At 43.7% G+C, this 14148-nt stretch overlaps 1 protein-coding gene across 1 annotated transcript in view; it reads left to right on the forward strand.

The window, feature by feature from the left end:
• LOC103272034 overlaps nt 1-3170 on the forward strand; it is a 4454-nt gene extending 1284 nt beyond the window's left edge. The window contains exons 2-3 of the mRNA XM_008069523.2: nt 1315-1464; nt 1767-3170. Of these exons, the coding sequence (XP_008067714.1) occupies nt 1315-1464; nt 1767-1821 (205 nt within the window). The 3' untranslated portion in view covers nt 1822-3170. The remainder of the gene's footprint in view (nt 1-1314; nt 1465-1766) is intronic.
• Nucleotides 3171-14148: the final 10978 nt, after the last annotated feature.

The following is a 14148-nucleotide window of genomic DNA, read 5'->3' on the forward strand; positions in this document are numbered from 1 at the left end:
CCTCCCTGCCCCTCCCTGCCCCCTCCCGTAGTTTCCTGCCACTGTCAATCCTTTTCTTACAGTATTACCATAGCTGTTCAAGGTCCACTTATGAGTGAGAACGTGTGATACTCAGATCTTGGTTTCTGTGAAAGGTCACTCAGTATTATAGACTCTAGTCCCATTCAGGTCGCTGCGAGATTCGTGATTTTGTTCTTTTTTATGCCGGTGTAATATTCTATTGTATATATGTGCCACATTTTTTAAAAATCCAGTCCTCTTTTGATAGACAGCATGGGTGGTGGGAGTGTAAACTGGTGCCGCCTCTGTGGAAAGCAGTGTGGCAATTCCTAAAAGCTCCAAAAATCAACCTTCCATATGACCCCGCAATCCCCCTACGGGGAATATACCCTGAAGAACTCAAATCACTTTATAAAAAAGGTACCTGCACATGTATGTTTATCGCAGCATTGTTCACGAAGTCTCTGATTTGTAAAAGGCAGCATTAGAGCAGACGCTTGTCTTAGTCTATTTGGGCTGCGAGAACAAACTATCTTCGCTGCGTAATTTATGAGTAATAGAAATTTCTGGCCGGGCTCGGTGGCTCAACCTGTTATCTCAGCACTCTGGGAGGTCGAGGTGAGTAGATTGCATGAACCCGCGGGTTCGAGACCAGCCCCGGCAACTTGGCGAGACCTCATCTCTACAATAAGTCAAAAATTATCTGGGCGTGGTAGCGTGTGCCTGTAGTTCAGGCTACTTGGAAGGCTGAGGCTCAGGGATCAATTGAGTCCAGCAGGTCGACGCTGGGGTGGCTGTGAGCATGCCACTGCACTCCAGCCTGGGCAACGGAGTGAGACTCCAACTCAAAAAACAAAATACATTTCTTTTTCTCAGTTCTGGAGTTTGAGGAGACCAAGATCAAGGCACCTGCAGATTCAGTGTCTGGTGTAGGTTACCCCTTTGTCTCACAGATGAGGTCTCATGCTGTGTTCTTATGTGGCAGCAGAGGCAAAGAGCTCCCTTATGCTTCTTTTATAAGGTCACTAATTCCGTTTATATGGGGGCTCTGCCCTCACGGCTTAATCAGCTCCTAAAGACACCATCTCTTTTTTCTCTCTAAGGTTATTCTATTTTGTATTTATTATAGAGTTGTGGGGTACAAGTAAGTACCAGGTACTCTTTGTGTAGGGCAACACCACTTAATGCTGTCACGTTGGTGATTAAGGCTCAACACATGAAACTTTGGAGGGACACGAATGTTCAGATCATAACAATACTTGAGGTCTTTTCCACCCTGCACTTTAACCGTTCCTGGGTTGTATACTTTCACAGACATGACCCGGAAAATCATCAGGTAAACTGGAGACTGCAGAAGCAAATAGAGGAATGGAGGATTGGGATGACCTGGTTTATCCCTCTGGCGCAATTCATCTTTTACCAGGGGAGAGAAATGCCAAGATACTTTCGTTTCCTGGTTTGCTGGTGAGTTCCTATCGTAGTTCAGAGCTCCCCTCTCCCCTAGCCTTCTGTGTACCCCCAGGTAATGTGGAGTTCTTTGGATCCCGTGTTTGCTCATTACACCGCAAAATACAAAAATTATATTGTTCACGTATTTGCCTTTGAATCAAGTCGTTTTCTTTCCCTTGTTCTTACTGATCTTGTAACATGCCATAGGTAAAACCTACTTTCCATTGTGATCATCTAAACATGCTTGTGTCTCTGTCTGTAGAGCAGATATCTGTGCTCATCTGTCAAAAATCTGTCAATAATTTTTATTCTCTCAGCAGCGAACACATGCCTGGCAACCACTCGAGAAGAGATTTTTGGATGGATGAATGAGTGAAGAAAGCAGATGTGAGAGAGAAAGAATAAGTGAATGAATGAGGCATCTCTAATAATGGGGTTATTAGAGTGGCAGTGTTGCAGATGAGGACAGATTTTGTGAAATCATACAATGATGCATTGGGCTGCCCCCACTACCCATGCAGATGAAAATAATCCTTTGATACTGTCTGAACAATTGGAGTCAAGGTTGTACATCTGCAATCACAGGCTTAGCCTTTTTTATTTTTTATTTTTTTGATATTGTGTATATTCAAGTATAGACTTCATGTTCTGTTTTATTTGCCTTGAAGGTTAAACTTTTGCTTTTTTTTTTTTTTTTTTATAAAGATGTCTTAAAAATCCCATCTTGAAGCTTTAAAGATTTTCCTCCCAGCAGCTAGATATAGATATATAAAATCCACCCACCTTACAAATGAAAATGATTGATACACATCAGAAAAGTTATCTGCATCAGATAATAAAACCCAGCTTAAGTCTCTCTTCAAAAAGCTCACTCCAGGAATTTAACAGAAAAGGTGGGTTCTGTACAGACTCAGTGATAAGGTGTTGAGGAAGGTGGAGAGTTGGTCATGGTAAGGGAAAATCACACATATCCATGTTCTAGGCACTTTATATGGGATGCATTCTTTAATCCTCCCCACTCTGCAAGCCAATGAGCATCAACCCTGATTTCACAGGGAGATAGTTTGAGACTCTCAAATGTTAAACAATTTGTGCAAAGTCATGTGTGCCGGTTAGTGGTGCTGGCCTGTGAAAAGTCTGAACATGCAGCCTCCCCAGGGATGATTCCACCACTGTGGAACTCCATGAAAAGGGACATTGGTAGGATTGTCGCTAAATGCAGTATGGAGATTTCTCAAAGAACTTAAAGTAGATCTACCATTTGATCCAGCCATCCCACTACTAGGTATCTACCCAAAGGAATAGAGGTTGTTATATAAAAAAGATACCTGCACCCACATGTTCGCCGTAGCACAATTCACACTGTGAAGATGTGGAACTGACCTAAATGCCCATCAACTGATCAGTGGATAATGAGAATGTGGTATATCTGCACCACGGAATACTATCCAGCTGTTAAAAAGAATGAAATAACAATTTTTGCAACCAGTTGGATGGAACTGGAGAACATCATCCTAAGTGAACTGACCCAGGAACAGAAAACCTAACCAAAAATGTTGTTAGGATTAAATGAATTAATACACATGAAGTATGTAGAACAGCATTTGGCATACAGTAAGTGCTCAATAACATGTTAACTCTTTGCTTCATTTTAGAGTCTTAAAGGAGATGGGAGACCTCCCCAATTGTCATTTATTTTTATTTTTATTTTTATTTTATTTTTATTTTTATTTTTTTTGAGTTGGCGTCTCACTCTGTCACCTTGACTGGAGGCTGCCGGCCACCGCAGCCTCGACCTGCTGGGCTCCGGCGATCCTTCCGCCTCAGCCTTCCAAGGAGCTGAAACTACAGGCACGCGCTACCACGCCCGGTTCATTTTTCTCATTTATTGTAGAGATGAGGTCTCGCCAAGTTGCCCAGGTGGGTCTCGAACCCACGGGCTCAGGCAATCCACTCACCTCAGGCTCCCAAAGCGTGGAATTACAAGTTGAGCCACCGAGCCTGGCTCCAATTGTCATTTATAAGTGGACGCTAAATTAAGGATCTGCAAATGCATAGAGAATAATAATGGACACTGGAGACCCAGATGGTGGAGAAGGAGAGAGAGGAAAAATCACCAGTCAGATACAGTGCGCACAGTTGGGGAGAGTGGGCTCACTTAAAACCCAGACTTCCTCGTTACTATCCAATGCAAACATGTAACCGAAAACTACCTGTACTTCCTAAAACTATTGAAATAAAAAATAAAAATTAAAAAAAATTGCGTGCTTTTGTGGTCACGGGACCCTTTGCTTGCTCCTTCCCCAAGGCTGAGTCCTGGTGTGGCTTTCTCATCCAAGCAAGGTAAGAGTGAGGGCTGGCAAGTTGGGCAGACAAGGCTGACAAGTTGGGTTCAAATTCCATCTTCTCCACTTATGAGTTACGGACAAATAACCGTCTTGGTTTTCTCATCTGTAAAACGGTGGTTACAATATTGCCTCCTCATTGTTTGGAAGACTGTCACAATGAATATAAAGTCTTTGAAAAAGTGCCTAGACATAAGGAGTGCCCGGTAAATGTTAATTTGGTAACTGGATGAGTTATTGAGAAATTAATGATGTTTTGACTTTTCCCCATTTGCTTTACGATGGACTCCTTCCAGCCCCACCTCCGGCCCTCAAGACTCCTTGCTAGGAGTTTAAAAAGTCCTTCCCTTCCTCAAGGTACTCTGCTTTGGTCTTCAAGAGATGGTCTTGATATTTAAATATATGATGACTATGAACGTGAATGGTTCCTCCTAGAGTCATACAGTGCGAAATCTCTACAACAGTTCCCCATGACCTTGAATCTCTTCAGAAAACACAAAGAAATATTTCCCTTTTCTTTCAGGAGAGGGGAGATCTCACATCTTCCTTTGCACCAGTGTAGAACTGACCTGTGGATGTAAGCGCAGTCTTTCACTGGTAGAGGTTGGAGGTGGACACTGATTCAGCAAAGGGGAAAAGGACACAGGCTTAATTAATTCTGGAAAAGGAGGATTGAACTTTATGAGAAGAAGGAATGAGGGAGGAGCCAAGACAGCAAGACCCTGAGATGGGAAAAAGTGGTAAGGTCCTGGGTAGGCTGAACCTCCATCCATTGTGTCATGAGCTGAAGCTGATTTCTCATGGCCAAGGCATCCAGGGTGAGAAGACATGTGGTTTTCAATAAAGGCTGTCCCTTTGAGTGGACCCCACATTACTTAACAGGGAAGACTAAGAGTTACCTTAGCTGACCTTGGAAGGACCAGACACCCTTCCTCTTGTTTTGACTGTAAAAGTCTCACATCACATGCATTGTAGTGTATCAGTTAATAACATGGAACTCAGAAGCCCAAGAGTTGAGTTGAATTCTTTCTCCATTACCCCCTTGACCTTGGACGAATGAGTCAGTTTCCTCATCAATCACATGGAGATGCTAACAGTATCTAACCAAAAATGTTGTCATGAGGATTAAATGAATTAATACATATGAAGTATGTAGAACAGCATTTGGCATACAGTAAGTGCTCAATAACATATTAACTATTTGCATCATTTTAGAGTCTTACCGGAGATGGGAGACTTCCCCAATTCTTCCATTCATTATCTGAGAATGGATTCATTGCCAATCTTGGCTGATGAGGCTGAGATGGAATTCCTTGTTTTGCGACAGGCTCTTGCTCTGTTGTCCAAGTTGGAGAGCAGTGGCATGATCAGTGCTCACTGCAGCCTCAACTCCGTGGGCTCAAAGGTTCCTTTTGCCTCAGCCTCCTGAGAAGCTAGACTACAGATGCGTGCCACCACATCTGGTTAATTTGGGTTTTTTTGGGTAAAAATTAGAAGTCTTGCTATATGGCTCAGGCTGTTCTTGAACTCCTGGCCTCAAACAATCCTCTCTCCTCGGCCTCCCAAAGTGCTGGGATTATAAGCCTGAGCCACTGTGCCCTGCTGATTTATTTTAATTTGAAAATTCACAGAAATATGACATTTCTTGAACCAGAGTATCAGTGAAACCCTTTGTAGGTGCTGCAGCTCTTGTCATTATCATTGGCATGCATGGCATTTCTGCATGCCTGGGACCTCAACCTTCCTTGTGCCTCAGTCACTGTCATGGGGCACGCTACAGCTCCTCTGGACTATTGTTTGGGATACAGTCCCCGTAGCTTCTGTCTCTCCCTTCCCTGCTATTTTGGCATGTGGGTCTGGACATTCTTTTCACGTTACAGGCTTTATTTCAAATCTTTGTGAAAAAAGAGTCAGGGAGAAGAGAAATCACAGAGGTAGGGAAACAAATTCTCAGCATCTAACAAAGTTATCTCAGCCATTTTCTTGGTTTGTGGCTCTTGATTCTTTTTCTAAGCTGTTCAGAAACTCTGTCATTATTTTTTTGCTCCCCGTTTTGTCTCCTGCACACAGGGCTCAGCACAACTCTTTGAAGAAGTATCCTCAGTCACTTCTTCCCCTTGAACTTCTCTGTTTCCCAAGGTGTCACTTCCAAAGGTGTCTTAGCCACTGAACACAGAGCCTGAGGCAAAGCTTACATGCTAGGGCTTGTTGTGAGGTGTAATGCCTCACAGGGCAACAAGACAGTGGGTGGAAGAAAGTAAGGTAGACCGGGAGAGAAAACCAAGGCATAGATGCACTACTGAGATACCACGGCATCACAAGAAAATGCATTTGGTTACTCTGTCATGCAGGATGTCTTTAGTGCAACACACCATGGAGCAATTGATCACAGGGAAGAAGGGACATAATACAGTTTCCAGCTCCTTCTCATCTCCCGCATCTCATTGGCCAAAGTTTGCTCCAGAAGCATTAACTCCTCTGCACTTTCTGGATGTGATATCCAGTTGCTCTGGGAGCTGATGGAGAAACCAGATCTCACGTCTCACCGCACAATCCTTCATCTGGATCTAGAAGTGGTTGGAGTGGGAGGACCAGAGCCCGGGTCTGCTCTGGTTGAATTTGAATATAGCAGCGGCTTTGGCTACTGCTGCAGAGGGTGGGTGGAGGCTGCTGAGGATACTTGATGTTAGGAAACAAGGCAAGAAGGGCAGTGGCCGGGACTCTCCTTAGAGTAAGTGGCCAAGTTGCCACCTGGGGAAGGCAGGTAGATAGGATGATGTGTGTCTAAGTGGAAGCCTGTCCTCTGTTGACTGACTCAAGGACCTAGGTTAACTCCATCTTGTGTCACCAGTCACAACATGTGGCTTCACAATTCACTTCTCAGGGTAAGAGCATGATGGACCAAACTCTCACACTCGGTTCTCCTCCACTTGAAAGGGACACACCTCACTTTTATTCATCTCCCATTGTCCCGTGCCACTCAGTAGCCTCAACCTAACTTCATGTGAGGTTGAGAAATGTACGATGGCAACTGAAGGAGTCTTGCGATTGCTTTTATCTCTGCAACACCACTTCCTCCCATTCTCCCTCTCTTTTTCCCTCTCATTTCAGTGTTAGTTGTTCCCATCAATAGTCAGTATCTACATACCATTTGAATCTCTTGTTGTGGCCCCAAGCTGCTACCCTTTTGGAGTTACTCTACATCAGACTTCTTTTTGGCTACCTTTAGTCAATAGACTTAGCCCATATAGGTACTCATTCAGGTCTCTTTCTGCTAGATCTGAGACTGTTTTAATGAGGAACTTTGGCTGAAGGAAGGACTCCCCATCGGCCTGGCCAAGATTTTCTTGTTAACTTTCTCTCCTTCCCAATTGTCAGAACTGCATGTTGGTCTTAGGGTTCCCTCCTCTTTATCCTTCACAAATGTTTACTCCAAGCAATCTCTTGTACCTCTTACCACACCTGCTTCTTAGAGAATCTGAACCAACACATGCATCCAGCTACTTTGTGGATAGATTCCAACTCTGAGTTAAATAGTGTATGCTCCTGTAATTAAGAATTTTCTTCATGTATTTCATTTCTTTAGTTTTCTAAGGATCTACTATTTACTTTCTTAAAGTGTCCTAATGTCACAAATGTGCTCAATCCATGTTTTTTCCTGGAGATTGCCCGGCAGAAGTTCTCTGGCCCCTTCCCAGAGTGGAGGGAGGGATCTTATGGGTTTCTATAGTGCTTTCCTTTGCCTGTGTTAGATATTCATATTCCTCTTAATTTATCTTTTATTATTGATGTAGCATTACTTCCGGTAGCTTCCCGAGAAACACTTCTTGCCTGCAAATAGCTGGAAATGTCTCTATTTTAATCCTTCAGTTGAAAAATAATCAGAAAGTATTCTGGTTTCTTTGTATGTGACTTTTTTCCTATCTGGAAATTGGTAGGATCTTATAATACCTTATCTTAGCGTGGGTCCTATTTACTTTACTGTGCTGGGCATGTATAGCTCTTTTCCATCTGAAGATTCAAAAGTTTAAGAAGATGAATGGGCCGGGCATGGTGACTCAAGGCTGTAATCTCAGCACTTTGGGAGGCCAAGGTGAGGGGATTGCCTGAGCCCACATGTTCGAGAACAGCCTGGACAACTTGGCGAGGCCTCCACTCTACAATAAATCAAAAAATTAGCCGGGCATTGTAGCATGTGCCTGTAGTTCTGGCTACTTGGAAGGCTGAGGTGGAAGGATCACCTGAGCCCAGCAGGTTGATGCTGGCGTGGCCGTGAACCTGCCACTGCTCTCCAGCCTGGGCGATAGAGTGGGACTCCAACTCAAAAAAAAAAAAAAAAAACAATGAAAAGTCCATCTCCTTCCTAAGCCTGCCTGCTGGCCATGCACTTTCTCTTTCCCAAAAGTCAGTTGAATGCATTCTGGAGATTGGCTGTTGTGTTCAGGCAGGTTTGTACCTGGATGTTACCGTTAACATTATTAACATTTCCTCAATCCATTAAAAAGTCTTTGAAAACATCCTTTTATGCTTTATTTTGTTTTACTCTAGAGTTGTGGGGTCCATGTGAGGATTTACTCTGTAAGTAAATTGTGTGCAGGTGAAGTTTGGGTTTCAAACGAGCCCTCTCTCCTCCTGGTAGTGGACCTGGTGTCCAGTGTGTGGCTGTGTGCCCCTTCTTCCTCCTTCCTCCCCTGCTTCTTTCGCAGCGCCCAGCTTCTGTTGTTTCCACCTTTGTGCTCATGTGTCCAGTTATCAGGGCTTGCTTATGAGTGAGAACATGCGGTATTCAGTTTTCTGTTTCTGTGATAGTTCACTTAGAAACTGCTTCTTAGAACAATGGTCTTCAGTTGCATCCATGTAGCTGCGGAAGCCATGAGTCTGTTCATCTTTATGGCTGCATAAAAATCCATCTTGTATATGTACCACATTTTCTTTATCCAACCCATTTTCTTTTTTTTTTTTTGAGTTGGAGTCTTACTCAGTCACTCAGGCTGGAGTGCAGTAGTACACTCACGGCCACCCCAGCATTGACCTGCAGGGCTCCGGTGATCCTTCTGCCTCAGCCTTCCAAGTAGCCAGAACTACAGGTGTGTGCTATCACACCCGGCTAATTTTTTGATTTATTGTAGAGAGGAAGTCTTGCTAAGTTGCTGGGTCTGGTCTCGAACCCGCGGGCTCAGGCAATCCACTTGCCTCGGCCTCCCTAAGTGCTGGGATTACAGGCTGAGCCACCAAGCCCGGCTGATTCAATCCATTTTCAATGGACATCTGACTTGGTTCCATGTTTTTGCTCTTACAAATAGTGCTGCTGTGAACATACAAGTGCAGGTGTCTTTTTGGTAAAGGGATGTATGTTCCTTTGGGTAAATCCCCAGAAATGAGATTGCTGGATCATATGGTAGCTCAATTTTTAGTTCTTTGAGACAATGCCACACTGCTTTCCACAAAGGTTGAGCTAGCTTACATTTTCACTGACAGCACAGAAACATTCTCTTTTCTCTGCAGTCTCACCAACACCTGTTGTTTTTTGGCTTTTTAATGATAGCCAAACTTATTGGTGTCAGGTGTTATCTCACTGTAGTTCTGATTTGCATTTCTCTGATGGTTAGTGAGGCTGCACATTTTTTCATATGTTTGTTGGCTGCTTGAATGTTTTCCTTTGAGAAGTGTCTGTTCACGTCCTTTGCCTACTTTTCAATGATTTTTTTCCCCCCTTATCAATTCATTTGAGTTCCTTGTAGATCCTGGGTATTAGACCTTTGTTGGATGCAAAGCTTGTAGATATATTTTTTCCTCATTTCAGAGGTTGTCTCTTTACTCTCTTGATGATTTTTCTTTTTACTGTGCAAAAACTTTTTAGTTTCATAAGATCCCACCTACCGATCCTAGCTTTCGCTGCATTTGCTTTTGAGGACTTGGCCATGAATTCCTTGCCTACTCCAATGTCTAGAAGAGTGTTCCCTCAGCTTTCTTCTAAGATTCCTATAGTTTGAGGTTTCACGTTTAAGTCCTTGATCCATTTTGAGCTAATTTTTGTATATGGTGATAGGTAGGGGTCCAGTTTCATTCTTCTGCATATGGTTAGCCAGGAAAACGTCCTTTTAATGAGCATCGCTGTAATCAAGTACACAGATATACCATAAAGTATATACCATAAAGTATCTGTGGTTTAATCAGCCCACTCTTGAGAAGTTTCAGGCTCTGTTTACTTTTTTTTACTGTAAACTATGGTGTGATAAGCATGCCTGTAAATCTGCATATATATCTCAAATTATTTCCTTATATTCCATTTTTCAAAGTGTGTTCACATGCAGGATCTGAGTTTTGGGGTTAGGTGAGCATGGTCTCCTATGGTTTGATATTCCTTTCACCCCAGGGAACATGGAGAATGGGGCCTCATTTTACGGGTAATCAAGCATGAATGCCAGGGAACATTTGGTCGTCCCTTGCCCACACGCAGAGTACAGAAATTCCCTTCCTGCAAATCACTTTTCTCTAATGGGAGGCTTTCTCACTCATGCCAGATGACATCATCTCCAGGCCCAGCTGTCCACAGAAACTCAAAGCTGTGGGCTTTAGAAGTCACGATTTCCCAATCCTTCTTTGAGCTTCTAAAGCAGTGACAACAAAAAATTACACACCTTGTTCTTCCTCTCCCCAAGTTCTGAACGCTTAGAGAGTTCAGATAGTTTTAGAATTCTGCTCTCAGCAAGGTCTGATGCACACAGGATAAGCACCATGTTATATTGGTTGTACGGTTTCCCTTTTTAAAGCATTTTTATATCTGGAAATCTGATCCCCACTCCACCCCTGCCAGGTCTCAGCGTCAGGCTTGCTGTTCCTCTTGATGATTAAATGGTCTCAGAGGGAGGTCAAGGGCACACAGTGATTTCAGGGCAGATCTGGGTCCTGATCCCTGGCCTTCCCAGCCGACTTCAAGTTGATTCCACTAGGCAACATAACTGGGGTGATTTTAGAAAACAGAAAGAACCATCAGAGAATTAGAAAGGCAGAGTTACTGGTGAAAAGACTTAAGAACTCTGGGGTCAGGAGGGACCCGGATATGAATCCTGGCAAATCTCATCCTTTCTGAGACTTTTTTTCCCTACAAGAAGGAAGTAATGCCGCCTAACCTCACAGTGTTGTTATGAGCATTAAAACATACTCGAGGGCATCTATAACAGTGTCTGTTGTACAGCTGATATCTAAGTATATGGATAGAATTGTTGTATGAGGGATTTGTTAATATAAACAAAATACTTAAGTCTAAGTCTTTAGAATCATTGGCTACATGGTCAGAATGGATCCCCCAAATGGCAGTCCAGATCCAGAAAAGGAGAGGGAACCCATTAGAGAAGGAGTCAGGCCAAACCAAATGTCTATCTTCTTGTCCCTTGTTATTTATACTACTTCCCCGAGGTGGCTGGACCAAGGTCTCTCATGACCCTGTTGTGGCCAAATCCCATAGACACACATCTCAGCATCTCCTCTTCCTCAGCTCTCCATGCACAGCATGTGACTCTCATGACTGTCTCTGTCTTCTCATGATGCTCTCTTCTTTTGGCTTCTGTGACTCTGCACACCTCTGGTTTCTATCCTGCCTCTCTGGCTTCTCAACTCCATCTTAATTGAATTCCTCTTCCTCAATCCTCTTGAAATGCTGCTATCTTTGTGGCTACCAGAGTCCTTTATTATATGCCTCTTCTCATTTCTGGCACCCTCCCCAAAGTTTTCAGCCGCATCTGTTGCCATGTGGTCCCGCTTTTGCTGGTACCTTAACCTGGAATGCTTTTGCCCCAGCCCCTCCTGTGACTGGGCCCACCTTTCAAGCCCAACTTTCATTTTTCCAAGAGGCCTTCTCTGACCTCTCTGTTCCAAAGAGGTTTCATCTTGTTATAGACTTTATCCTTTCTGTAGTGCTTTGTGTAATCTATCTTGCTGATTGATTTGACGGCAATCTTTCTTGTCTCCCACCCTAGGAGGTAAACGTGGAAGCACAGAAGCCTTATCTGTCCTATTTACCAGGTCCTGGCAGCATCAGTGGTTCATGGTTCAGATCCATTTATCTAACTCTGTACTGAGTGGTTCTAGCACTGTGTAAGCTAACCCCACCCAGCAAGTGATTATCCTCCTGGTCCTGTCTCAGTAAGAAACATCACTACCTGTCTATATCAGAACCTTGGGAGAATTTTCTAGCTCTTAATCCAAATTTCCCACCACACCTTGAGCATCCTAGCAGTACTCTTAGTTTGGGGGATGCAGTGCTGTCATGAAGGTACCATTTGGTCTTTCACTGGCTGTCACCAAAACTGGGGAGTGAAACCAGCAATTGGTGGGCAGGAGTCAGAGATGTTCAATGTTCCTTAATGTGTGGGGCAGTCTGATCCCAAATGGACTGGAAGATACTGCGAGGGTCTACCTCATTCATATCTCTTAAATGGATCCGAGTCTCTTGATCCCATTGTCACAGCCATGGTTCAGGCCATCACCGTCTCACACTGGAAATTAGACCCTTTGAGTTCTAGAGAGAATGAGTGCAGAGGTAAGAAAAAAAGTTCCAGGGTTGGTCTTGGGAAACACTCAGAATATGTACGTGGTAGAGAATGGTTGGTGAAAGAGGATTTGAAAGAAGACAGGGAAACCAACATTTTTGAGTGCAGTGTTGTGAGGGCCCATTGAAAGGATGAACTTAAAAGTGCTTCATGAACTGTAAAATGTTTGACTAATGGATGGATTATCAATTAACATAACTGCTAACCCCCTGTTAACATAGTAGCATTGCCTGTTACAGTTACTGTGGTTGGGTAACAAGTCACCTTTTTTTTTTGAGTTGGAGTCTCACTCTGTCACTCAGACTGGAGTGCAGTGGCCGCTCCCGGCCACCGCAGCCTCAACGTGCTGGGCTGCGGCTATCCTTCCGCCTCAGCCTTCCAAGTAGCTGGAACTACAGGCTCGCGCTACCGCGCCCGGCTGATTTTTTGATTTATTGTAGAGATGAGGTCTCGCCAAGTTGCCCATTAGTCACTTAAAACAATCATCACTTTTTATATCTCACGCTTTCTATGTGTAAGGAATTCAGGAATAGTTCAGCTGGATGGTTCTGATTTGAGATTTCTGATGAAGTGCTAAGGTTAGAGCAATCTCAAAGGTTTCCACACTCAGATGACTGGTGTCGGGGCGAGGAGACTCATGTAGGCTCCTTGGCCTTCCCTCTCTTTCTCCACATAATCTTTTCACATGTCCTATCCTACATGGTAGCACAGGGCTCCCAAAGATGTGCATCCTGAGAGAGTGAGTGACCCTGGGGGAAGCTTTTTATGTCCCAGTCTTGGGCATCACACAGCATCCCTGCTGCCACATTTTATTGGTTGAAGCAGTTGCTTTCTGCCTAGGTTTAAGGGGAGAAGGAATTTATTGATGAGGGAGTGTCACACGTAGGAAAAGTATATGTGATGGGATTAATGTTGATGCAACCATTTTTTGAAAGCACAATCCACCACCTTACCCTTTGAATTTCTCTTGGCTCCTACACCCACAAATTCTCTAACGATTGCCATTGTGGGCAGGGTTTGTAGTTGCCTGCCCACCAGCCATTCTACTTCCTTCTGGCAACAGCACCTTGATTCCTATTTGGGAGCGTTGTCAGAGGTGGGCATGAACCTCAAGTTTGACCAGTCAGAGTCTCTCCTCCAAGAATTTGATTCTTGAGTAGAGGTACAGAAAGCAGAAAACACAACACACACACACACAAAGGAAATGGAAATGGGCAAACAATAGATGATTGAAGCTGATTTCTCCTTCTAGTGGTGTCTGGAGCCTGGAAGCTTCTCTCCTTGTTGACTCTCTTAAAGCTTGACTGTTCAGCTTTGCTGTTGATGCGTGGAGCTGCTCCATGTCATTCCACAAGCTTGTTTATTTATTTTTTGCTTAAATTAACCAGAGCTATTTCTGTTGCTTGCAACCAACAAAATCTAACTGACACCATTGTTTTAAACTTGCTATTTAAAGTGCCAATGAACCATCTCTGTCATAATCGGATTGACTGCCACTAGTGTTTGTAGTTTACCAACTTGTGGTTAAAGCAAGAGTGAGAGGCTCTGCCACTTGTTCCAAGTGAAGTCAGAAATAACCATCCTCCCTTCTAGATTCACTGCAGTGAGATGTGTGGAATGAGCACTCTCAGATGGAGGTAGGAAACATGGATTTGAATCTCAGCTCTGCTGGTGACTTGTGTAAGTTATCGCACTTCTCTGAGCTCACTGGCATACCGGCTCGGTGTATCTTCATTAGATACAAACTCAATAAGAGTAGGAATTATGTCTTACTCTCTGCTGTATCACCAAGGGGTAGTACA

The sequence above is a fragment of the Carlito syrichta genome, unplaced genomic scaffold (assembly GCF_000164805.1).
Source record: "Carlito syrichta isolate Samal-C Ts95f unplaced genomic scaffold, Tarsius_syrichta-2.0.1 Scaffold312078, whole genome shotgun sequence".
Classification (NCBI taxonomy): Eukaryota; Metazoa; Chordata; class Mammalia; order Primates; family Tarsiidae; genus Carlito; species Carlito syrichta.